Source organism: Callospermophilus lateralis, chromosome X, assembly GCF_048772815.1.
Source record: "Callospermophilus lateralis isolate mCalLat2 chromosome X, mCalLat2.hap1, whole genome shotgun sequence".
In the NCBI taxonomy this organism is placed as follows: domain Eukaryota; kingdom Metazoa; phylum Chordata; class Mammalia; order Rodentia; family Sciuridae; genus Callospermophilus; species Callospermophilus lateralis.
The window spans coordinates 121,529,512-121,556,422 of NC_135325.1; the positions used below are offsets into that span (position 1 = coordinate 121,529,512).

A 26,911-nucleotide genomic window follows, 5' to 3' on the forward strand; every position below is an offset into this window, starting at 1 on the left:
ATGCAGATTGGTGGCTGCTAGGGGGTTGCCATGGGTCCCCACCTAGCCTGACTGAGTCAGGGACACCTGGTGCTGCAGACCTCTCCTGTTATTTGTAGATAAACAACTCAGCAGGGTGGGAATGTGCCTAGGAGTGCTCTGTGGGTCTTTCCAAGGACAGAGGTCATGTCCCTTCCTTGGACAGGCTTTGCTCTGAGATAGAGGCTGGTTTTTCACTAGGAAGGTGGAAGGGTTCTTGTTTTTTGTCCTGAATGTTTTCTTGGAGTTTTTCAAAATTTACCACCTTCTGAGCTGCCCATCTGAGTCGGCTACTAGGCAGGTGGAAAATTGGCCCCCCAGGGCTAATCCTGAGGGGGTATTGTAGTCCCAGTTAGGGTCCTGGTCAGGAACTGCCTTGGTGTCTAGAGGATGGGCCAGGTGGTTGGATGAACCTCATCAGCATAATTATGGGCTTGTTCCCAGACACCCCCCCCCGACCCCTCCACACACACCTGTGTCTGGGAGAAGGGTATTGGCCAGGATCATGTAAATGTCATGAAAAGTGAGACTCTAGGCTTGGAGCAAGCACTGAAACTTCTTTATGTATGAGGCAGAGTGGTGGTGGTGTAGGAACCCAAGCGGTTTCTAATCTGTGAAAGGTCTGCTATGGAGAAGGGCACGTGGACCCTAAAGGTCCCTTCTGCCCCAGTAACCTCTCTCAAAGGAGCCATAATTGAAGTAGGGTATTGCTGGACAGACTGTGCATGGAATGGAGGACTGCAGGGGGAAGTGGGGGCAGGGCCGGAAGAAAGAGGAACTGGAGGGGTGGGGACTGGTGCAGATGAGGGAAGAGGAGGGTGGGAGGAGGGGTTTGTGAGACAAAATGGCGGACAGAGGCTTCTTGGCTGGATGGAAATCCGTGGATGAGGAGGCAGAAAGAGAGGAGGGTTTATAAACCAAGAGGACACACTTTGGATTGCAAGAGGTACAGAGAGATGGATTTGAGCTAAGGAGGAAGAAAGCCTGAATATATAAAATCTCTGCCCATTTTTTCAATCGCTTACAATATTTGAAGAGATCCCACAAAATGGTGGGGTCTAAGGACCTATAGGGGGCCAACAGTTTTGGTTACCTAAGGGATAATTGGGCCAATCCTGAGTAGAGAATTTTATCAGTTTCTTGGGATTGAACTCCGGGGTTAGGCTGATGGTGTCCAAATTGTGGAGGAGGCATTTGAGAGGGGAGGGGCTGGCAGGGAGGAGGCCCCCCCCCTCCCGCTTGCTCATGGAGCTCTGAGGAAGGGTGTGCTATGTTGACTGGAGGGGCGTCCCACTCGAGCCAAATATCAGAAGGAGACCCCAGGCCGAGGATACAGTCCTCACCAAAAATCCTGTAAATGTCATGAAAAGTGAGACTCTAGACTTGGAGCAAGCACTGAAACTCCTTTATGTATGAGGCAGAGTTGGTGGTGTAGGGGCCCTCCCGGAGGGCCTTGGGAGCTATGGGTCACCTGGCGCCAGGGTTTCCAACGGAGAGGGGGAAAGAGGAGACCCATGTTCGAGGAGGGGAGGGCGTTTGCCAGTTCTCAAGCCTGTTGGAAGGGGAAGACTCCAAGAGGAACACCGTGACCATGAAGGTCTGGGTGGGATGTATTCCTCCCCGAGAGACACCACCAGCCAGTTCCCTGTTATTGTGCATAGGCGGGTTTAGGAGTCTGGAGGAGGGACTCACCAATTCATTGGCCCATGGTGGATGTGAAGGAGGCGATGGAGAAGATGGGCGCAGGTTGGTCTCCGCTCAGGTGGTGATCTCCAGCGGGATGGGAGTCCTGCTTAAAAGCAGGGGAGTCCCATCCGAGTCAGGGCACCAATAAAAGGCGAGTGACTCACTCAAGATGGAGATTCAACCAAGAGATTTTATTTGGGGGGCTGCCCAAAGGGGAAGAAAGGGAGAGGCAGGGGCTGTGATTATGGCTCAGTGGTAGAGTGCTCACCTAGCACAGGCGGGTGGGACCCAAGTTCGATCCTCAGCACCACATAAAAATAAAGGCATTTTGTTGTGTCCATCTATACCTAAAAATATATATATTTAAAAAAGAGAGAGCAGAGAGAAAGAGAAAGTAAACAAAGGAGACAAAGAAGAGGAAGAGGACAGAGAGAAGAGAGCATGTGCTTACAAGCTCTGGCTTAAGAAGGGTTGCATAGGGGATGTGGCAGGTGCTGATTGGCAGGGTGACTCAGGAACAGCGAGTGGACACTGTGTCCTGCAGGGATTGGTTGAGAAAACCTTTGAATTTGGTGCTCTTGGCTTGGCACCCTTTGGAGAGGAGGGGGAGGGGTAAGGGATTCCATGATGTTCTCCGAGAAGGGGGAGTCTCCCACACACCCAACAGTTTTTGTACTTGAAAGTCATAGCAGTGACAGTGGTCTCTTGAAAATGCTCCCTGGGTATCTTTTGTCAAGGAAGTCACTAAAGGCCTTGTGGATCCAAGTCATGGCCAGACAGAAGGGGACTTGATCACTGAGATCTGCTGCATAGAATGCACCAAGTGCCCATTGATCAGTTCAGTGACTGGTGGGAAGGTTTTTATTGTAGTAGCCAATGGTAAAATAGTTGTTCCTCAAAAGCAGCTCCCCAGTACCTTCTCAGCAACTTAAAGTAGTGGGCGAATGTTTACAACCAATGAACCTTTTGCCTCCTATAGATGCCAAAACAATGCTTTACATGTGTATATCTAATTTCCCAAAGATCAGGTACCTCTGTAATTATTACACTTCATGTGGCCTGATATTATTGGAACTTCATCATGGACAAGAATTTTAATCCATATATTTACCATTATTTTTCATAGACATCACAACACTCTTAAAATGGTTCTACATTGCAAAGTAATTGTGAAAATTCATTGGCAAATATTTTCATATTAATTTTAATCAATTAAGATAATGGCAGAAACATTCAAGATTTTATTGATTTATTTTTAATTTGTACATTATAGTTATACATAAAACGGAATTCATTGTGATTTGTTCATAGCAAGTTTTTTTAATTCACTGCATGACAATAAAATGTCATAAGGTCAAATTCATGAAACAAAAGAGAAGATGATACATATTATTACAATTGGCAAATTTGTGCAACACAGTGGAAGTGGGACAAGGAGATTACACTGACTTCTACTTCAGGAAATCAGACCACTTGAATGCTTGTTCATCTTTGATTTGTTGCTTTGAGATATGGCAAATCTATATTTCTAGACAGTGACTGAAATTGACCAAGAGGAAAACATAAATTCTTGTTGGTTTAATTTGCTATTGAAAATTGTAGTCAATAATCATGAAAAGTAAATGGCTGCACAGTGCAATATTAGTTGTCTAAGAAAAGATTAAAATTCAAGTAATCTTCATTGATTAGTCTAAGACAGTAACTAAAATGAAAATCCATGACCCAATTACCATGTTAAGCAGTTAGCATAAGATTTTAGTTGTTCTGTTTTATTTGAAGTCTCAGTCTATTTGATGGTTCCCATTTAATGGGCAGATAAATCAGTTTGAAAGCATGGGAGTACTTTTAAGATAGCAGATGTATTGTGTCAACATGACTGAAGAATATTTTTTTTTTAAAGAGAGAGTGTGAGAGAGGGAGGGAGAGAGAGAGAGAGAGAGAGAAGTTTTTAATATTTATTTTTTAGTTATTGGCAGACACAACGTGTTTGTCTGTATGTGGTGCTGAGGATAGAACCCGGGCCGCACGCATGCCAGGCGAGCGCGCTACTGCTTGAGCCACATCCCCAGCCCTGAAGAATATTTTTTAAATGGAGTTTTGGAAAGTACAGGACATGAGTACTTTGATATGTCATTTTAAGGTCAGATGTTCATTATGCCTTCATGTTAGGGTAGAACAATTTGTACATAAAATTTATAATATTTTACAACAGTATTTAATGTGTAATTTATTTCTAAGTAATATATAAGCATAATATTTCTTTAAATATCTTTCAACTTATTGTTTATTGTGCCATTTATCACAGGATTGTTCAGTTAAGCCCTAGGGTAAAATAAGTAAGAGCCATCCTGAAACATGATGGTATTAAAGTCCGTGTTATATTTTCTTTAAAAATGTAATTAATAGTTGCAAATATCATACTATAGCACACCCCATCAGACATATACATTTGTTATGGAGCTCTGCTTCAAAGACATTTGTTCATTCTCGCATATATGTATGTGTATATCTTTATAATATATATAGAGAGATATCCAAATGATATCTATGTCTGGATACATTTTTGCATATACTCCTCACCATAGGGAAAGAGTAATCATTTAAAATATCATTTTAGCTGAAAGTACCAGCATCATGGGGGACATCAGAATAAAGTAAGATAAGACTTTATGGTATCTTACACATTTTGTTTACACAGAAATAATTCATCCAGGAGAGCAAATAGAAGAAAAGAAGAAAAACTCTTTCCTCCTCCACTTTCCCCACTGCCAGAGGACCCTCCACGTCGCAGAAATGTCAGTGGCAATAATGGTCCCTTCAGTCAAGACAAAAACATCTCCATGAGTGGACAAATCACCTCTACCAAACCTAAGAGAAGCGAAGGCAAATTCTGTGCTACTTTCAAAGGGATATCTGTAAATGTAAGTGTCTTGGAAGAAATATTATACTTGTCAGGTAGAAACCAATTAGCCCAGCTCATCTAACTAAAAAGATCAGAGGGAATCGTACAGCGGAGGGGAGGAAGACATACAGAGAAAATACAGAAGTGTGTTTTTGAAGGTGTACATGTGTACTCAAAAACAGAAACTTTCCATTATTTAAAAATCACAGTTATTTCAATTCAGGATGAATTTTTCCTTCCAGGTTAATTTTCCATCTTGTTTCCTCAAACATAATGCATATGCAGAAACTCAGAGCCTTGATGTCCTTTAGTCCAGTCTCTTCATATTGTGGGGTTGGGGAAGACAATCTATAATATTGGCCATATCATCTCACACATGGTAGGCACTAATCACTTAGTGAAAGAAAAAAAAAAAGTAAATGAAATATGATGCCCAAGGCTACTGAACCAGGGCTGGCATTCTCAGTGGCATCTTTCTACCTCTCAACATTACAAATATGAACTGCTTTAAAAAATTGTCACTAAATGTGGTAGAATTTAATAGGCGAATCTTGCTAAAATCACACAATAATAGTTCTAAAGTCAGTTAAAGGACTATGGAGTCCTTTGGATTTTCTGTGCTGCTGTTTGATTAGCATAGGTAATTGAAAAGTTGTTTCATTTTCACACCCACACACAATGTCTTTTCATTTATCTTGGGTATAGCTACATGAGCTGTGGAAATCACTAGCAACAGTGCTGTTAGTGAATATTAATAAGCAACATATTCACCTACATTTATATATATGTAGATGTCACATCCATATGTGTCTAGTCTCTGGGCATAATATATAGAGCAAATCAGTGAAAATCAAATGAATGTCTTGTAACAACATTTTGTTCCCTGAACCAAAAATCCATATTTAACATTTCATGAGTGTCCATGAAGTCTCTGAGCTTCAAGGACCCCAATTTATAGTCCTCCATCTTCCAAGGTGACTGAGATGACATATATGTCTAGATAAACTTCATTACCTATATAAAAAAATCTCAATAGTATAAAGTTGCCATTTTCCATATTTGCGTACACATTTAGCAATGCTGACTCTGTAATGTTGGGACATTGTCATGAATCAGTGATGGCTCCCAATCTGAGGTGACCAATAAGACTTATACTCAAGGACTAGAGTATAAAGTGACTAGTTAATTGGAATCTTAGAAAAGGGATAGACAGGCCTGTGAATGGTAGAAGAGGATAAAGCACTACTGGTTGTAGGCAAACAACAGTTTTCCTCATGGAGGAGACATTTGTTGAGCTGACCATTAATAGATGAGTAGGTTTAGAAATGAAGGAATGTGAATAAGCAAAATGGGATCTATCCCCACAAGGGAAGCCATGTAATCTAGCCTTAAAAAGAAGGAGAACCTGTCACATGCTACAACATGGGTGAACCTTCTAGTCATTATGCTTATTGAAATAAGTCAGGTATCAAAGGACAAATACTATAGGATTCTGTTTATCAGAGCACAATTATAATAACCAAGTTGTAGAACCAGCCTGGATGTCTATCAACAATGAATTGTTAAAGTAAATGTGGTATAGATACACAATGCAGTTTCATTCAAGCATAAAGATGAACAAAATTATGGCATTTGCAAGAAAATGGATGGAATGCAGACCATGATGTTAAATGAATTAAGTCTGACTCAGAAAGACAAGTATGGTATGTTTTCTTTTATATGTGAAAACTAGAGGGAAAAAGGATAGCATGAAAATAAAAGGAGATCCTTAGGGTAGAGTGAGGGGATCAAGGGGAGGGAGGATGGTAGGGTAGGAGAAGTATTCAGGAGTAAAATGGATCAATTTCTCTTTTTATGTATGCATGAATATGCCACAATGAAACCCACCATTCTGGAAAATTAAGATGTACCAATAAAAATATACTATAGGATTCCACTTCAGTGAGGTCCTTAGAGTAGTCTTATTCTCAGAGATTGAAAGTATAATGTTGGCTGCCAAGGGCTCAGTGAGGAAGAAATGGGGAGATGATGTTTAATGCGTTCAGAGTTTCAATTCTGCAAGTTGAGAAAAAAGAGTTCTGAAGAGTGGTTGTACAGACATATAGATAGACTTAACACTACTGAACTTTACACTTAAAAATGGCTCAGACAGTCTGGGCTTAGTCGTGCATACCTGTAATCCCAGCAGCTCTGGAGGCTGAGGCTGGAGAATAGGGAGTTCAAAGCCAGCCTCAGTGAAAGCAAGGTGCTAAGCAATTCAGTGAGACCCTGTCTCTAAATAAAATACAAAATAGGGCTAGGAATGTGGCTCAGTTCAATTTCCAGTACCAACCCACCAAATAAATAAGTTTCTTATCCATTTTTGACCTTGTAAAAATGAGTTTTCACCATCCTAAGTCTTCAAAATGAGGCACACTCACATGACATTCACCTAGCAAGACACCAATTGGGAACCTCCCATGAACTTCCATGAAGCATGGGAAACTCTCATTCTTCAGTCATAAGTCAACCAGAGAATTGATTAATGCAATATAATACCTGGTGTTTGGGTATTTTGATGGACCATGTCTGGTATTTTGCAGAGTAACTTGAGAACTTTATTTATCCTAGAGAGAGTTTCTGGGCTTATTGTATTATAAAAAATATCCACATTAGGCTCAAGGATTCTAGTCTTTCTCCCCCTGTCCGTCCCTCCTCTCCCCTTTTTCCCTCTCTTCTCTTTTTTTCTTCCTTCTCCTCCTACCTCACATTTCCCACTGGGTTTACATATTTGCCTTGTGTGTCCTAATGGGACTATGGGACTATATAATCTCAGTGCCTATCCTGCTTGGTATTTGGTGTCATCATAGAAAAAAAAAAAGCTGGTGATTCACAGCACTCACAAAATATACCAGGGTCACCTATTTATCCTCAAGCTGTGTGTATTGTTTTCTTTTTTCTTGGCTTATTTCTTACTGTGCTTGACATTCATAGCATTTACGAAGATGTTCTAAAAGCCTGGGCTTAATGAAGCTATTTGTCCTCCATTTTCCCAGGAGGGAGACACTCCAAAAAAGGCCGCCTCTGCCACCGTTACTGTCACCAACACTGCTATTGCCACTGCCACTGTCACTGCTACTGCCATTGTCACTGCCACTGTCACAGCTACTGCCACCACCACTGCCACGGCTACCACCACAACCACCACCACTACTATTTCCACCATCACCTCTACTATCACTACTGGCCTCATGGATAGCAGTCACCTGGAGATGACGTCATGGGCGGCCCTGCCCCTCCTGTCCAGCAGCAGCACTAATGTCCGGAGACCCAAGCTCACTTTTGATGACTCGTATGTTGTCCCCAGATTATCACGGACACAGTTTGGGAGTGGTGATTGAAGGGAGAGGGCAGTATGGCTTTTCTAGTGCCATGCATGTGTCATGCCCCCTTAAGACCTTAGCATCAGCTCCTGTAGCCTTCTAAGTATATCGTTACTACACACACGCACACACACTCACACCCCTCTGTCCCCTCTGAAAGATATCTTTGGCCCATTTTAATCATGGAGCTTTGTTACTGTTTTCAAAGGCAGGTGCTTACTCCTAGGATTTTTTTTTTGTCTTTTCTTATCCATGTCCTCAAATACACATAGATTTATAATTAGGTTTTGTGGAATATGTTTGGACAACTATAATGATTAGGGTTGGAGGATGTGGTTATTAATCCTAATGGGCCATTATGCACTTCAGATTTCATTTACAGTATTATTTCAAGGTTGGTTATAATATGAATGACAGCATTGGTCTGCCTTTTTAAGGCATTATATTTTTCAGGGCATTATATAGCATGGATTCATAGCAAAAAACATTTTGACTATTCAGTCTTTTAATGAACAGATGAACCATTGGTTTGTGAAAGAGCATGTTTTGTTTATTTAGGGTTCACAATGCGGATTACTACATGCAAGAGGCTAAGAAGCTGAAGCATAAAGCTGATGCACTGGTAGGTTTCTTTCCTCTCATTGTTTTACTCTCACTGAGTTATTATGCTTTGAAGGAACATGAAGAGGGCACTTTAAAAATGAGTAAAGACTTTCAGGAGCACAGCCCAAACCTACTTTGCAATGCATTACTGCTCTGACAGGACTATTAGAGCTGGTTAATTCCTTAGCACCCTAATTCCAAAAATTCTTTGAGCTGGATTCTCCTATTATTATTTGTCTCCCACCATTTTCTCCCTTGCCCTAACACCAGAAGCACAGTGACATATACCATTGTTAGTATCTTTTAAATCTGAATATTTTGACTTTTGAAAATACTCTGGAGAGGATGGGAAGTTCCATTGAGTCTGTTAAGCCAGAAATGGTGTGGGTAGGTGGAGGTTATTGAGAGCTGGCTAATTGGCTTCAAAAATTAGCCTTGAGAAACTTGGTGTATAGAAAAAGCTCAGTTCCTTGATGCATTTGATTAAATATTCCCAAAGCTAGGCTGTGATCTTGAGCAGAGAAAGGAAATACTAGCATCTGAATCTCCCAAGATACTTTTTCCAGCTGCCTTCAAGGGTCTCAGCCACCTAGAACAGTGATGAGTTCAACATGCTGAATTGTTTGACTTAATTGATCCTCCTAACAGTGGCTCTCAGCCACATGTTATAGTCACTTGGGAAGCTCAGGATATATTCCAGACCAGTGAAATTAGAATTGCTAAAACTGGGACCCTGGCATGGTTACCAAAACTCCCAAGGGATTCCCAAATGCAGCCATTTAGGAACCACTATCCTAGAGAAGGCCCTGAAGTCAGGCTTCTCACCAATGAATAAACCCCAACACAATCAGAAGTATCAGATGTTCATCACCATTTTGAGGGAAAAACGAGCACTTTCCTTCACTAAACTGTGTACAGCCAGGGCTTAGCTGTGTTGGATGATGGAAAAGCTATGATTGAAGATCATGACAGGTTATATGTGTAAGTAGTGCATGGCCAACATCAACTGCCCATGGCCCTTGCATCTGCTACTTTCCTTCTCTCTGTCATTTTTTCCTGTGGTCCAAATTGCTTAGCTATTGTCTGCAGCTAACTTTCCTGTAGTGTGAATTGTCCCCTAGAAATAATTTTAACCAGCTCCTGCAGACAAAATGACAAGGCAGGCTGGGGGCCAGCTCCATTGGTGGTGCCAGGCATTTGGTGCCAGTGACCATTCTATGAGTGGTGAGAGATTTGAAAGGCACTGGGTGGCTTTGCTGCTGGCTGGAAGACCAAAGGTTTTCTCCATATGTCCTCAACTCCACAGTACTTTAGAAGTGCTCTGGATCTTGCTCTCTGTTAGAACTGAGGCAAGGGAGCATATAGATGCTCCTTAGAAAAGCTATTATGTGAATTGATAAAGACTGGAACACATGTATGAAACCACATAGATGAAACATTTGAAGACCTGAGAAAAACCAGAGCAACAGAGATGTATGCATATGAGTAAGAATTTACTTCACTCTACCTTCCAAAGTCATGTTTATGTGTCTCTCCAAATCACTATCAAGAGAACGCATTCTCAATGGGGGAATTACTACCTCCATGAGGGCAAAAATTGGTTCTTTGGGTGTGATGCAAAAATCTTATATTACAATGAGCTGTGACCCTCCAAAGGGCCACAGTACATAAAGAAATAATCCGCATATTTTTGGTATGAAAATGTCCCTGGTGGTCTATGAAAAAATATCTTTAAAAGCTCTTTGGGGGTTGGTGATATTGGACAAAATAGATCAAGACACACTTAGAGGAATGAGATCATTGCTCAGTTTATCTCTATACTACTATTGAAAGATTCCTGGTGGTTCAAGTCTCTCAGGTTATAAATGGGGAAACTAAGAGCCAGGGAGAGGGTATGATTTGGCTATTAATTGCAACTAGAGCTATGTGATTTTCATTCTGTACTTCAGTTCTTCCTCCTTTTGGAGAAGCAGGGGTTGGGGCTAGATGACCTTCAAGGATCCTACCAGCTATGAGTATGAATGAAAAGCCACTTTCATAAACCATGATATAAATATTAATTTCCAAATGGGGGATACAATCAGAGCCTGAAGACCTAAAGAAAATATCTTGTAAGATGAGAGAAAGGAGTGAGTTTGGATACAGATAACGGGTTTTCATAAAATCATGGTAATTTGGTTGAAACCAATATTTCTCTACTATAGCTCACAGAAAGGAAACCACAGAATTCTTTCAGTGCATAAAAGCTGGAGAACATTTATTTAAAAGGGGCACTTACAAAAGATTCTGTAGGACCTATAACTAATCATTTTATAGTTGTACTTATTCCTTTTCTAGAGACCGTTACTGTGCCATTTTGAGAATTGGAACTTTCAGTCTTGTAAAAAAAAATTTGATAAAAGGTATACAAGAAAATTAAAATACTTAAATCTGCATTATATTGGTTCTTTTACATAAAAAATACTGTATTAGTGGCATTCTTACATCCAGCTATCAAAAACTGAAAATGTTAGATTCTGTTATAAAATACTTCCTATAAAAGTGTCATATATAATATTCATTACACATAAAAAAGAAATCAGTATGTCTAAGTCAGTTTAATCATGACCATTATCAGGGCTAAAACCTTTTGTAATAAAATTTTACCAAACTAAAATATTTAGTGGTACTCTATTTTGTGGCTTTTGGACACACTATTTCAACCCATCATTTGCAATGAAAGTGATGTGATTATTGTCAACAGTCTTAGTACAGTTCCACATTTTTCATGACAGTAGCATCAATCTGTTACTCTCTTCCTGGGGATGGGGTTGATGTGGAGTTCTAAAGCAAAAGCTGTATGTGTTTGTTGTCCATGAGGCTTATAGAATGCAGAGCTTAGTGATAAGCACTGTGTAAAGGATGCTACAATTACTATTCTGTTCAGTAAATTGAGTGATTAGAAACTAGAAGGCCTGGATTTGGATTCTGGGATGCAAAAAAACCTCATGAGAGCAATGACAATAACACCATAAACCACATATGATACCTCTACTGCATATTCCTCTTCTCAGCTAGCCTCAGTGTCATGACAATAAAACCATTAACCAGCAACTTCATCATTAATATCAATTCATATATTGTCCTCTCTCTATGTCAGGGTCTCTCAGCCTGGGCACTGTTGGCCTCTGGACTAGGTAAATTCTCCATCACAGGGCTGTCCTATTCATTATAAGATGTCTCTCAGCATTTGTGGCCTCTGCCTACTAGGTGTTCCTTATCCCCAGTGGTGACAGCGTAAAATGTGTCTCCAAACACTGTCAGATGTTCCCTGGGGGAAGAGAACAAAATGACCCCCTGTTGTGAACCACCCCTTTATATGAAGTACAGAAGAGAGTATATCATGTTGACAAGTCATCTTCCTGTTTCAGTTTGAGAAATTTGGAAAAGCCGTGAATTATGCTGATGCTGCCCTCTCCTTCACCGAATGTGGCAATGCCATGGAACGCGACCCTCTGGAAGCAAAGTCCCCATACACCATGTACTCTGAGACTGTGGAGCTCCTCAGGTAAATGACCTTTCTGCAGTCATCTCCCTAAGCTTATTTTAGCCAGAATTAGAAGTTTCTATTTTTTAAGTATCATTTCCATATTATACTAATGTGTCTAAGTCATCTTCTTCTTAGAAGTCATCATAATTAGTTCTGGCCATTTTATTAATACCATGGAAAATTTATAATTGATGGACACTGGTTTTATAAATTATCCCTTCTGAGGTTATAATGTGAGTCTTATAATTTGCAATATTCATAAAATTAAAATGGAAACATAGCGGGTGGAAGTAAAGGATAATCAATTTGCCATTTGGCATCATCAACTTGTCTTTTCAAAGGCACAGTTTTATAATTCAAAACAAAGTGGTGCTCCCGGGATTTCTATTACAAGCAATATTTTCTAAGAATTTCTATCTTAGTTATTAAAAGGGGAGTGGGTATTGTTCAAACTCCAAGTCAGCCTTTAAGGCTGCATTATGGAGCAGATTTTCTGTAGATCTAAAATAAGAAAAAACAGACAAGGTGGTAGTAGGGGATGTGGGGTAAAGATTGGAAGAGGAGAACAGAAGAAGGTATTATTCCCTGCACACATTATTAGTTTCATTTATGTTTTAAATAAAATTTCTGACCTGTTGGTCTTAGTGTAATAGAATTTATGGGAAATTGAAGAATTCCTAGAAGAGAAAGATGGAGTTGGAGAAGAAGAAAGATTCACTTGTGTTTTTGTGTTTTACAGTGATTTACAAATATTAGTAAAATAATTTATTTCATTCCTGAATTGTGGATAAGCATCATCATTCACTAGATGAACCAAATAATCACTTCTGGTTGGGTGAGCAGTTCTTTACCCATAGGCCCTTATGTCCTAATCCCCTCTGGCTCAATTACAAAATAATGCCTGGCTTAATCTTTACTCTCATGCTTGTATCTGCATAAACTATTACAAATCTAATGATATTCATACATAAGCCTTCAGATAAACATTGGACAGATTTACCATTCATATTCTCCCAAGGAAGTATTCCAAAAGACCAAAAAAAAAAAGAAAACTATTATCAAAATCAACACTGTCCCATAGAATTAGACATTTAGTTAGAGCCACATAAGTAAGTAGATTCCAAGGAAAACTGCACACTTTCTCGCCTGGTCAGGTAGCCATCTTTCTCATTGAGCTGCTCTTAGATGTAGGCACCACAGCAGAGTGTAAAGTAATTCTCTTCAACTTAGTTTGTACACCGTGGAAGCTGCTACTACTGCCATTTTGTTGTTTTCAAGGGAAATTGATTTTTTTTGTGTCTGTCTAGTCACGGTTCCCTGCAATTTTCAAAGTTGTACAGGGTAAACATTTTGTCAAAAATTACAGTGATTCAAAATTGAGAGCAAACATTAGTGAGCAAACATGGAGACAATTCATGCTCTGTGGCCATTCAAAAATGAAAATTAAAACAGGCATATGTTAAATTAACAAGAAAATGTAACACTGTTAATATCTACCATTAGAAGAGAAAAGAAAAATTATGGTGAACTAGGACTCTCCTACACATTGCTGATGGGAGTAGAAATTGATCACTAGAAATTGAGGGCAATTTAGCATTGCATCAGAAAGCCACACAAACAAGCTTTTATGTCTTTTGATCCAGTAAATCACTTCTGGATATTTGAATTTCCTATATTGAAGACAAAAGCCACGAGAATAGAACAAGTTATTTTTATGGTGTTCAGTTTGACATTATTAAAAACTTAAAATAACTTAAAAACTGATTGTTTTAGAAGCAAACCAAATATCAATAATATAAAAGTAATTAATTACACGACAGAATGCTCAAAGTAGTTTGCAGCCATTGAAATGCAATAATGATGGCCACATTCAGCCAAATGAAAATGTTAATAAAATAATGTTAAAATAAAATCAAGTCTGGGGGTATAGCTCAGTGGTAGAGCACTTGCCTAGCATGTGGGAGGCCCTGGATTTGGTTGCCAACACTGCAAATAAAAAAGCAAACGTAAGCTGCAGATTTATGTACACACTACAGTTATGACCATGAAAAGCATGTATATACATCTGGATCAAACTGGAAGGGAAATGAGATCATGGCTCTAATAAGGGGTGAGATTATAGGTGTTTTTCCTTTGTATATATTTTTCTTTCTTATTAAATTTTTTAGGAAAATACAATCTTAAAAACACAAAAGCAAAATACTCAATTTTATTTTGTGGTGAAAGTGTGATACGAATCATTAATTAATGTTTATTTCCATTAGGAAACATTTATTTTCCCTTAATTATTTAAAAAATGTTTTTTTCTAAGTATGACTTATTTTTCGTTATATGATATTTTATTCCCCATGAAAGTGTATTTCAAGGGAACCTAGTGAAAGTCAATGGAGAATTTATTGGCATTCACTTTAAAGTCAATATTTTTAAACTTTATTTTGATGTAATTGTAGACTCATGTGAAGTTGTAGGAACTAATAGAGGTCCTATGTACCATTCACCCAGCCCTCCCCCTAATAGTAGTAGTTTACATAACTATGGTACAGTATCACACCAGGGCATTGGCATTGCCACAGTTCAGGACAAAATTCAGATTTCACCAGGATTTTTTTTACAGATTTGACCAGTTTAGAATGCACTCATTTATATGTCTTCTCTATATTTTTATGTTTTATATTTTCTATAAATTGTAGTGTGTGTGATTTTTTTTAATGAGAGAAATTTCAGTTGGGAATAAAATGAGTTAAAATTGCTAGGTCTTCCAGTCCATTTAAGCAATTGAAACTCCACTATCAAGTCACTTCAAATGTGGTTGCAATTAGAGGGGGATTGTAATATGAACATAGTTTTTAGTAGTGCAATATTATGTTGAAGAGATTTTTATTGCTCTCTACCCGGCAGTATGCTGGCTACAAAGAAAGAGCCCTATTTTCTTCATTCAAATAATTATAGTTGCTCTGAGCCCTGGGAATCTGCAATAGAAATGTATTTGTGAAAACAAGGTGGGGACATCACAATACTTGACATTTTGGTTATCCAGTTGTCAAAGAAAGTTAGATTTATTACATAATAAAGCCCCATTTGCTTAATATCACCATAGCAGAAGGGACCCACATCCAGTGTGCAAGTCCCTTTGTTGGAAAATGTTCACTCATCAGAACGGGAATGGTATCTAGGAAAGCAGGTTGAATAGAATGTTGAGAAAGCCCAAAGTCTTGAGGGATAAGAGTGGGGTCCTAGTGTTCTAGGGAGTCTGGTGGAAGAGAGGGCTTCTGTTGCTTTCTCAAAAATGAGAACTAGTCCAGGCTGCTTGTGCATGGACTCTAAACTTCCTTATGTACACTGAACTCCATTACTTATTCTAGCACAAGTACCTATGAAATTGCATTAAAGCTCAGACAATGATTTTATGCACTGAATTGATTTTCAAGAGTCTAAATATCTAGAATGGAATGTGCTTGGCTAGAAGGAAAAAAAATGGGAACTACTCAACCCTTTATCACCCCAGAGTGGAACAGTAACAATTAAAGAGAATGGAACGACAAAATATACAAGCACCATAAATTAAAGGCACTTAGACCTTAAGATGCTGTGAAATTGACCTTCCAAAAAAAAAAAAAAAAACCTCAACCACTTTCTATAAGAATATGTTTAAAACCTGAGCCATTAGAAAAGACCTTTTAACTGTGTGATTGAAGTCTCCCCATGACCATGTCAGACATAGTTGTTTATTATTTACATCATGTGTCATAAATTGAACTGCGACTGACATTTTTATCCACCTTTCATTGAAAACCAAAAATGTGGTTTAGCTAGAATGTTCCTAGAAACAGTATTTTGCCAGTACTTAGACACATACACAAACACAGTCATTGCACAGCATTGTTCTAGACCATGGCTCATGATTTAGTTAACTTCTTCAGAGCTCAATTACAGATGTCACATCAATCCTCTTATGCTGTTTTCACGATCATTTTATATATGTTTTAAGGAAAGTACTAGTCAGTCCTCCTGCCCCTAGCAAATGTGAGGCTAACTTATTCAGGTGATCAGAATGCCACCTGCTTTGGGAATTTCTGAAGGGGAATCCAAATTCCACCTAAGTTTTTCCTTTCTCTTCAAAGGTATGCAATGAGGCTGAAGAACTTTGCAAGCCCCTTGGCTTCAGATGGTGACAAAAAGCTAGCAGTATTATGGTGAGTCCCATAGAGGCCACAAGGAAATAGCTGAAATGCCACAGGAGGATGTGAAAACTTCAGATCGACTTAAGCTGCTTACCCTGTATTATTATTCTTATTTTCCATTGAACTATTAAAGGATAACTAATGGATTTTTTCAGTCACTGACTGAATAGTTACTCTCCTAATTTATACACTTATCAAAATGGGGTTTTAATGCTTCCCTCTTCTTTTCAATCTAACAATAGGCGAGTAACTGTAAAATATGAATCATTATTGCTTTATACTTTCTAGGTTTCTTTAGGCATTAACATAATCTTTTCCTCATCACCACAGCTACCGATGTTTATCACTTCTCTATTTGAGGATGTTTAAACTGAAGAAGGACCATGCTATGAAGTACTCCAGATCACTGATGGAATATTTTAAGGTAATCCTTATTTTGTATAATTTATAGGTATAGGATGATAAAATGCCTAATGAAAAGTGGCAGGCATGTTATTAAATGTCAAATGACAAAGTCAAGGTTATTGCTGCCCAAGGCTTAACCTCTCTCCTCCCTGCTGGCCATGGCCCTCCCACTCCCATGCTTCCTTTAGTGTCATCAGTGAGCTCACATCTGATTTTATTCCAGGGTGAGAAGGTACAATAGTGCAATCCCCTGATCATTTTCTGGACTGACCAAATAGACTGGTTGTAATTAGGGAGATGTTGTCCTCTCTGCACCAACAAGGTAGGCACAACTTGTAGCTATAGGTCTGACTCATTTCTTATTAAACAGGAAGTGAGCACAGGAGAGAAATGAGAGAAGTCACTGTGGCCAACCTGGCTGTGGGTGGATACCTTTACCCCTGAAAATCCTTTAGCCATGGGAACCTTAGAGTGCAGTGGTTGTAATTTAAGATAATCCATTGCCTTGGTTAACGCAACAGACAGAAAAATAAAGCCATCATATAGGGAGCCAGAATTTTGAATTTGCAAGCAAAAAATAAAAAGATGGGCAACCACACAATGTAATGCCAAAATCTGGAAATGAGCCCAGATATGAATAGCAAGAAGTAGCCTGGTGCTAATCTTGGCCACTTCACACTCCAACACTGGCCATGATTTAGAGTTGGGGAGGCTCAAGGCTCCCTTTTATTTGCAAGGTCTCAAAAGAAATTACCTTTTTATTCTTTCCCCAATTGCATGAGACTGTTTGGCTCAGTTGCATCAAAGCAGTTGTTGGGAATAAATCCAACCATGCCCCTACATCAAATACTCAGTGAGTAGTAGTATATAGTCACATGAGGACAGCATGACTCAGTTGGGAAAAAGAGCGAGATCCCAGCTATTATGAGGTAGGGACACAAAGCCATAAAGCTGATGCTCATGTGAGTGAGAGGGGCTCATATACATTAGCTCCCATCCATTCAAATGTCTCCCCTCTCAACCTGTTATGTAGAACGTGATTTTTGCACATCCATGAGCATCAGCAGTCCCCTACAAGACCTGTGAAACCACAGCACTGGGTTTTACCCCCAGAGTATGTGATTCTGCACTTCTAGGGCATGGCTTGAGAATGTATGGATTTAAAAAGTTCCCCAGTGTTGCTTCTTCTGCTGGTCTTGTAATCACACTTTGAGAGCTGCTGCTCTAGTATCTGTCCTCTGTACGCTGTCCGTGTAGCTCTCAGAGCATTGCAAAATACTAGAGAGATACTAAGTAACTCATTCATCTGGGAGTGTATTGAGCTTCTTGAAGGTTAAAACTGGAGTCTGTAGAATGGCTGCAGAGCACCATGGCATTCTTACTGGACTCCTGAAAATGCTGACTTTTTTCCTAATACCCCTTTTGTAAAAGAGGCTGGGCTAAAGTTTGAGAGGTACTGGAAGAACCTCAGCTGAGCTGTGTCTGTGGAGAGCAGGTCAGACTCCGGGTCAATGCCACAGGTGTCTGCCCATCTGTGCTGCTTGGGCTCCAGTGTGGTGAGGTCATTATAATGAGCCTGATCCCTGTCATGTCACAGTGATCCTGCCAGGTTTCCCTCTGATCTGCAAAGGTGTGGCTACAAAAGTACAGGAAGCCAATTCTTTAAACTAGTCCAGTTTTATCAGAGGAACAAAAGAATGTTTAGCATTCCACTTTCCATTGCGGCACAGCACTGGAGCAGTTGCATTTCCTGACAGGGAAACCCATCCCTCATGAAAATTTGCATGTAAAGATAGCAAATCAAGGTGATTCTCAATACAAACAAACAGAAAACATTGCCTGGTTCTGGCACATTCATAAGATATCACAAATTACAGCCCAGCCTGTATCCCAGGGAAAAAGTTTGCAACTGGAGCTAAAGGTGAAAAGCTTACTTGTGCTCTGAAGAGCTTGTTTTGCAGAATAAATTTCAGATGAGGATAATTAAACCACTTCTTGGAGAACCGAGTCTGATTTCACTGGGCCTTTTAGTATATACGATCTTTCATCAAGTGACTTTCATGGTCCTGATTGGAGCCCACTAATTATCCTAACCAGCTATTTTCATCGAGTGAGCGTCGTGGTGTGCTGACGTGCACATACATCCCAGCTCTGCATCCCGAAATGCTGCAATCAATATTAATGTACTCTAAATCACACTTCCATCTGTTTCTGAATTAATAAAACACAAAATAGATGTCCTTATTTCCCTTTCTCTCTCTCTTTTAGCAAAATGCTTCAAAAGTCACTCAGATACCATCTCCATGGGTAGGCAATGGAAAGTAAGTATTTTATAAAAATTGCTTTTTCATGCAAATAAGTGATTGAAAAGGACCCCAAACATTTTGCGTTGACAATTCAAAATTGAAGGTCAATTTCAGGATTATAGTCATTTTTGTACACACAGAATTCTAGCCAGGTCCCAGTTGATGGCAAGTCAGAAAAGTTGAAATGGATATGGTTCCACATTCTTCCACTATTTGATCTTTAAGTCAAACTATGGCTATAACAATATCTGTTAATGAGATAGCAAGCACCATGCCATTTTAAGGGGACAAGGTAAAGTTAACTCCATTGCAGTGATTTGTCAATGATTCGTTCAGTAATGAAAGACCAATGAAATATTCATTGATATATGGTAAGTGCTATTTAATAAAACCAAAGGCATAATAGAGCTGAAAATGTGAAGGCACTTAGTCAGCCAATTATCTGAACCTTCATGATGATTTTTATATGAATACTAAAATACCTGACCTAAAATAAAAAGCATCTACTCTAATGCTGATCTAAAGCTCATTGAACTCACTCAGGCCTGCTGCCTTATTTAGAGTTCTGTCTGCTGGGGGCCTCACCCAGTCTACACAGCACTGGAGTGGGAAATCTGGACCTGAGGGTGCTCGGGGCACATAGGGTGAGCTAAGTGGGCCTCTTGGTTTCTAGGTTTGTTTCTCTTTTCCTAAAATGAAGGGTCTGGACCCGATGGCCTCTGAGACCCACTGAAGAGAGATATTTCTTCTGGAAGATGATTTTGATCTCAGTTGTGTCTCTACCACAAACTGGCCTCATGCCTTTGCTAACTTTTCCTGAGCATTCATGTCTCCTCTGGTTCCAAATCCCCCCTCCCCACTCCAAGCCCGCTTCCCACCAGTAGGGGGAAGGGAAACTAGATGACTGTGGACAACGTGGGTTTGCAAAGAGCCTGCTTTATAACTCCAAACTGCTTTCTATATTTTTCATCATTTCAAAATTCTTGCATCTCTGATCAAAACACTTTCTTCAAAAGTAAAATAGTCTTTATAAATATCTACAAAGCATACTCCAAAAGCAGTCGGACAATGAACTCTACTTTGAGATCATAAAAACATTCAGAGCAAGGGAACAGATCCATTAAAAACTACACATTAACTCAATTACTGTATTGAAAGGAAGCACCGTTTAAATTGTTGAATGAGGTCTTACTCTTATATTGACGGACAAAAGAGAGAGAACTCTTCTCTCTAGAAGTTCAGAAAATAAAAATAACCATTGAAAGGCCAAGAGAAAGCTATTTTCTCTGAGCACAGAATGAAGCAAAGGCAAGGTCAGGTAAGCAGCTATTAAAGGATCACTGGGATTTTTTTTTTTTTAATTCTGAAACGAAAGAACTCAAACACATTCTAAGCTTGTGGAGTCACATTAAAAGCCCACTGAAATGATTTTTAAGCAGCTTCTGTCTGAAGAAAGCACACTCCCTTTGGTAGGCTGGAAAGCTTTTGAATGAGGCAACTCCAAATAGTCACCCTGGGGTTATTTCCCGTTCATTCAGCAAACATTTCAGGCACATCTACTCTACACCAGGCCCTATATCACGATGGTCTGGGGAAACAGAGACGAATGGCATGTGGTCCCTGCACCACAGAAGAACACAGTCCAGCAAAGGGAGGTGACAGGTATAAATGCAGTGCTTTGGAAGGCTAGGAGAAAGAGTTTAGTCTTCCCTACTTGACCAGATAAGGCTTCTTACCAACAGGCAAGATTATTGCCTGTTTTCCCAGTGAATGAGGATACTGGATCCCATTGAGGGCCCCTCATATCACCTTTCTGTGGAAGAACCCCCTGATTTCAAACTCTTTATGGCTGCTAGTTATTGGGAAGTCAATTGCCCAGAGGTGGCCATGGCCAACTTAGTCATGGATCAGGGCTCCACAGGAAAACATATGGAGAGATGAATGAATGGAGGGTTGAGAATAGACCCTTAGGAACTAGCTTTCATGGTGGCTAGGAAGAAATTAAAGAAAAGCAGTTGAAAAGAGAAGAAAATTCTGCTTGTTATAGGGCAGGGGTCTAGCAATTTTTCTCTATAAAAGCCAGATACTACATATTTGGGGCTTTTCAGGACCATAATCAAAACCAAGAATATTATCTAGAATAATTTGTGAGAGAAAAAAATATCCACATTTTTACTGATGAAATTCAAATATTACAAGTGCATTTTTTAAATATTAGTCAACTAATGAATAGGATGGATTTTTAAAAGAAAAACTAACATTTCACGTAATTTCAATTCAAAAATTAATTGACAACTCATTAATTTATTTAATCTTTTCAAAGTATTCATAATTTACAGGCCACACTGAAAGAGGAAGTAGACCAAATTTGCAGACTCATGATATAGAGTTGTAGAAGCCATGATGTGGAAAGTTTAAAAGGGTGGGGCAACTATTTCAAATTTGACAGATAATAAAAAGAAAGAGGGCTAGGAAAGCAATTGAATTTTGAAAGAAGGAGTCCATTTGAGACCTTCAGAAGAGCTCTTTCAGTAGAAGGGATGTTTCCACTCGTTTGGGATATTGGCCAGTCCAGGGAATGCAAGGAATCTGGTCATCATTGGAGGGACCATCAGATCAAACAAAACTTCTCCCCAGTCTTATGGAGGTATGGCCTGTGTGAACATAGATGACATACCCATGGACCCTGGGAGAGTACTGGAAATAAACCAATGTGGGAATAAAGGTAAGTATAGAGACCATTACATGTCAAATGAGATGCAGAAGGGCATTTGGAGGAAAAGAGACTTGATGTCAAATTCTGGCTCTTTGGATAATTTCCTGTATGGCCCTTAAGAAGGAGCAGAGAGAACTTCTCTGATGCCATACTGTCATCTGGGAGACAGTAGCAGCAGAAACTTTCCTGTAGTTGTTGGAGGCCTAGAGATAACATTGATGAAGCTCTAAGAACAATGCAGTAGCTGGTCAATGGATGATTACTGTAGCTGCTGCCAGTTATTGTTGACATTATCACCTTAAATTGGGAAGCATAAGCAATCCTGCCCCTAGAACCCCTATAGGTCTTATTCTGTACTTCCCTTTTGGCACTTACTCTAGATTGCCAGAAAATAATGTGTTCTCCTCCTCTATTAAAATATTTTGCCTTTTCAAATAAGGGGTCATTTATTCCTTCATCCATCAAATATATATTGAATGCCCACTATGTCTGAAACACTCTGCCAGGCCTTTTACAAATAAACACACCATCTTTGTTCTTCTACCCTCCAGAGCACTTTATATGTAGTGGACATGAAATAAGAAATAGAGGCAACTCATTCATTTATTCAATTGGTGTTCACTGCATATTTATTATGTACCAACCAGTATTCAAGATATTGGGTATAGCACAGGACAAAAATGACAAAAATTCCTGCCCCCACATAAGTCATGTTGAAGGAAAACCACAATTAAAAATGTGATATGCTAGATGATGGTAAATGTGGAGAAAACTGAAAGAAGGAAAGAGGACAGAAAGGGCTACTGGAGATGCGACAAAGGAGCAGTGATACAGTCTTGAACAGGTCCATTAGAGAAGTATGATGGTAGACCAAGCCATGCAGACATCTGGGAAAGTACATTCTAAGCAGAAAGAAGTGGAGTGTAGCAGATGGGTTCAAAGAAGAGTGAGGAGCCTTGAGTGGCTAGAGAGGAAAAAGCATGGTGAGTTGGAGCAGGATGGTAAGGTGGACTTGGTGGGAAGCATGTGCCTTCAAAGTGTGAGAAAAGGATAGATCTGTGAATAGACACACAGCAAAAGCTCCTGAAGAGACCTCTAAGCACTATAAAGGTCCTATTGGATCTGGCAAGCTCGCCAAGGTGAACAAGGTCTGCTTAGAAATGTATCCTAATAAACTGTGATTATGGCCAAGAGATAAGCACATTTGAACTTGTCCATTTTTTTAGTACAATATGGTATGCAAACATGCTTGTTAGAGCATTTGATCACAGTGTGTAGTATGAGACTAGGAATAACCGAACATAGATTCCTACCCTCACTCTTCTTGCCTCTATTCTTGAGTATTTCAGAGAACAAAAGTAGGAACTGAAACGGAAAGAAAGCCCTTTAATACCAGTTCAGTGTAATAAATGGCAATGGGCTCTTTAAAATTGACATATAATAATTGTATGTACTTATGAAGTATAATTTGATACAGGTATGCATACAATGTGTAATGATCAAATCATTATAGTCCACATTTTCAACTCCTTAAAATTTATTACTTCTTTCTGCTATGAATCTGTGAACTCCTCACTTCTAGGTCTTTATAAAAGATATAATAAGTTGTTACAAACTATGGTCACCTCCTGTGCTGTAGAACACCAGAATTTATTCCTCTTATGTAACTGGATCTTGGTTCCTATTATGGTACCTCCCTCTCTCCCCGACCCAGTGACCATGAGTCTATTCTGCTTCCATGAAATCTGCATTTTTAGTTTTCAAATATGAGTGAGAGAGTTTTTTAAGATATATGAGTTACAGAGTCATGATTCAGTTTCTCTTGTGTCTTCTGGATGTGGCTGAAAATCACTGAATCAACTCTTTTATTTCAGTCTAGGAAAGTAGGACCCAACAAGGGGAAAGAACATACTTAGGAGCACATGGCGATTGTGTGGCAGAGTTGGGACTAGAACCCAAGTCCTTGGGATTTTAGTACCACACTGTTCCTTTTTCAACATTTTTGGTATCTGTCAGCTTTGTCATTTTCTCTAGAGATTACAAATGAGAATATATTCCTTTCTTGCCATAAATTGACATTTAAGACTTAATAACCACCACTGAGAAAAAGACTAGAAAATAGCATTCACACTAGGACAGCCAAGAAATCCAGCATTCACTGCTTTTTTTGTCTTTAGCTAATCCTTCTGTGCCAAGGTCCTCATCCCATTCTTGTCCTGAGAACAAGTAATTCTATCAAGTAAGAAAACATCTCAGAAACCGTAAACATAGCAGAAAAATCCTCACACGCTCTTAAAGCAGACAAGTACAGACCAGATATGAGAATCCACTTTCTCCCTCACACCAGAATATACCAGAAGATATGCTCTGTTTGGCAAAAATGGTTCAAATGTCTCATGTGGCCGTGGGCACAGTCTGTGTAGGTCTCAAGAAGAGCATTTCAGCTGTAATTGCTCCCGCTGCTCCCACAGCTAGTTAGTAGCACTTCAGCATCTTGCTTGTGATTGCTGTTCCCCAAATCAGAAGTGTGTGCTGCCCATCAGGGTGTGCATCCACTTTAGGAGCAGGTGTGGACTCTGAGAAACACAGCTACCCTGGAAATCCAGACTTGCCAAGATCAGTAGCTGGTAAGTGAGTGGGGGATGAGACAGGGTTCCTTGGTGATGTGCTGGGGTGCAGAAGGTCACACAGGCAGACTCCAAGAATCCCAAACAAGCTTTCTCCATGTCTTTTATTGATCTGTTCATTCATTTATTCATTCATTTAGAGACAGGATCTCACTTTGTTACCCAGGTTGGCCTCAAATTCCTAGCCTCAAGTGATACTCTAGCTTATACCCCCTGAGTAGCTGTGACAATAAGATTGCATCACCCTGCCTTTTACTCCCTGTTACTTTTACTCCCCTGAATGTCCTGTTCTCATAAAATGGTGCATTTTCCTAGGAAGTTGTTTCAAGTATGGTTCAGAGGGATAGGAGGTCAAGGGACCCACAGTCTTTGTTCCTGTGCACAGGAAGCCACCCACACATCAAGGACTATCACTGGGCAAGCCTGCAGCAGGCCAACCCTAAGCCCAGGCCCTGGAGGAAAAATTATCTCCATGCTGTGTGCAGCCAGCAGGTAACTCCTTGTTACTGATGTTAAAAAAGTACAATGAAAATCTATGTCCAAAAATTGGTGCTACCCGAAGTAGTGACTCTGAAGCCTTCTCTTTATAAACCAGCATGCAGGTGAACCGTCAGCAATTAACAGCCCATGTCTGTAGCACATCTTAAAGAATCCTAAGGAGATATTCAGAATCCTACTTTTTCTCCAGCTTTCCCAATACTGCTCCTTGGGGGGCTTTTAAGAACTGCACTTGGCTTATTGTGGTAACTGTATTTGGAACAAACTGTCATTGTGGTTTCCACAAAACACTTTGATGATAGACCAATATTGCACATCAAGTGTTTTCTAGCTGCCAGTAGCTGTTCTGGCAGCAGGTAGAGAAATCATAGTAGCTCTGAGCTGTTTCTTTCTTTGAAACATTGCAACACTTGTCATACATATTCAAAGTAAGAGCTACATTTTGGGGGAGAATTAATGCCACAGAAAGATTCACCCAGCTCTCTCTAGTGTTTTAAAACAAAAAAAGCATTGTCTATAGAACCCTCAGTGGTGGTTACAAATGTGGAGGTCTTTAATGTTTCAGGTTAGAAAATGAGAAGAGGGGGCTCATTGCATGGCCTAGCACTGTATCCCTGGGTGCCTTAGTTAGATGAGGCAGGTACACATTGGTGATAAACTCTCTACACTGGGACTTCTGGAAAAAGCTATTGTGTTGATAAGACCTATAGGATGTATTCTGAGAAGAGCCAGTGGGATTGTGGGAACAAGGTATGCTCCACTGGGGCTTCAGCACACTAACCTTTGCTCTGGCAAATAATATTCCGAGGAGATCCCAGTGTGATGAAGGCCTACAATTCCTCTGTCAGTCTTCCCCTACCAGCCTAACAAGGTCTCTCTGCTTCCCAGGAATACTCCATCCCCTGTGTCTCTGAACAACGTCTCTCCCATCAATGCAATGGGGAACTGTAACAACGGCCCTGTCACCATCCCGCAGCGCATTCACCACATGGCTGCCAGCCATGTCAACATTACTAGTAATGTGTTACGGGGCTACGAACACTGGGACATGGCTGACAAACTGACAAGAGAAAACAAAGGTATGCTCATCTGCTGCATCCATGGATCACAGGCCTGTGCTTCGAAGGACTAGAGTTGGTTTCCTATTTTTTGGTGTCTCTGAGTTCCAGGGCTTAGATAAGAGAAAGTTAGCTCAGGACAGACACAGTGACCTATTTTTGCTGAATGAAAAAGGCCCGGAATTTTGTTCTCCTTTAAAAGCATAAACTAATCTGATCTATGATGTATTGGCAAATAGCTATTTTGGAATTTCACTTACTGACAAGGATTAACACAGACAAACAGAGGCAGATGCAAAAAGTGATTTGCAAATTAATTAAGATCCTGTTTTTTTTTTTTTTTTTTTGAGAAGTAAGGTTGAACTAAGGCCATTCACCTTCATTATATTCATCAATTCTAGTTGAACACATGATGATGTGTCTTGCATTTGGAAGTGAGGACCAAAGTTCAGCTAGTATTTTACACATACCAGCTGGAATGAAGGATTAGGGTCATGTTCATGGAAACATGTGAGACTCACTGCAAAACAAATGTGAAGACCGTGCTTCACTAGAGAGGGGGTCAGTGATTATTGGTGACTCTATGCTGCCACCCTCTGTGACCTAAGCTGTCATTTAGACTCACAACAATGCCTCACCATCCTAATGAAGTTGGGAAGTAAAATTAAAAACCACACGTTTGCCCTGGCAGTTCATTTGACTTGGCCAGTTCTGGCCCAGCAACTACAGACTGCCCACTACAGTCAAGGTGATGTTAGATGTGAGCTTTTCAGAATCAGACTGCAAGGAGGTGACATTCTAGAATAGTAGAATTTTCTGGCTAGTAATGGAAAGGCATTATCATCCATCAAAATCCAAGTGGCATTGTATGAGGTTGGATGCCGGTAGGTCCCAAGTAGTTTTATGGCTTTCCAGGAATCAGCTTGAAGATGCCAGCCACATATATGACCACAGAAGTTCCAATGGGTTTGGATGTACTGGGTCTCCAAATCTTCTAAGCCCCAGAGTCCTCACACTCCA

General features: G+C 39.9%; 1 protein-coding gene across 1 annotated transcript in view; it reads left to right on the forward strand.

Annotated features, from left to right (window-relative positions):
- The window catches only part of Aff2 (ALF transcription elongation factor 2), a 347,505-nt gene that overhangs the window by 317,161 nt on the left and 3,433 nt on the right, over positions 1 to 26,911 (forward strand). The window contains exons 14-21 of the mRNA XM_077106520.1: positions 4,403 to 4,625; positions 7,642 to 7,937; positions 8,527 to 8,590; positions 11,982 to 12,118; positions 16,222 to 16,293; positions 16,612 to 16,705; positions 18,955 to 19,007; positions 25,722 to 25,912. Of these exons, the coding sequence (XP_076962635.1) occupies positions 4,403 to 4,625; positions 7,642 to 7,937; positions 8,527 to 8,590; positions 11,982 to 12,118; positions 16,222 to 16,293; positions 16,612 to 16,705; positions 18,955 to 19,007; positions 25,722 to 25,912 (1,130 nt within the window). The remainder of the gene's footprint in view (positions 1 to 4,402; positions 4,626 to 7,641; positions 7,938 to 8,526; positions 8,591 to 11,981; positions 12,119 to 16,221; positions 16,294 to 16,611; positions 16,706 to 18,954; positions 19,008 to 25,721; positions 25,913 to 26,911) is intronic.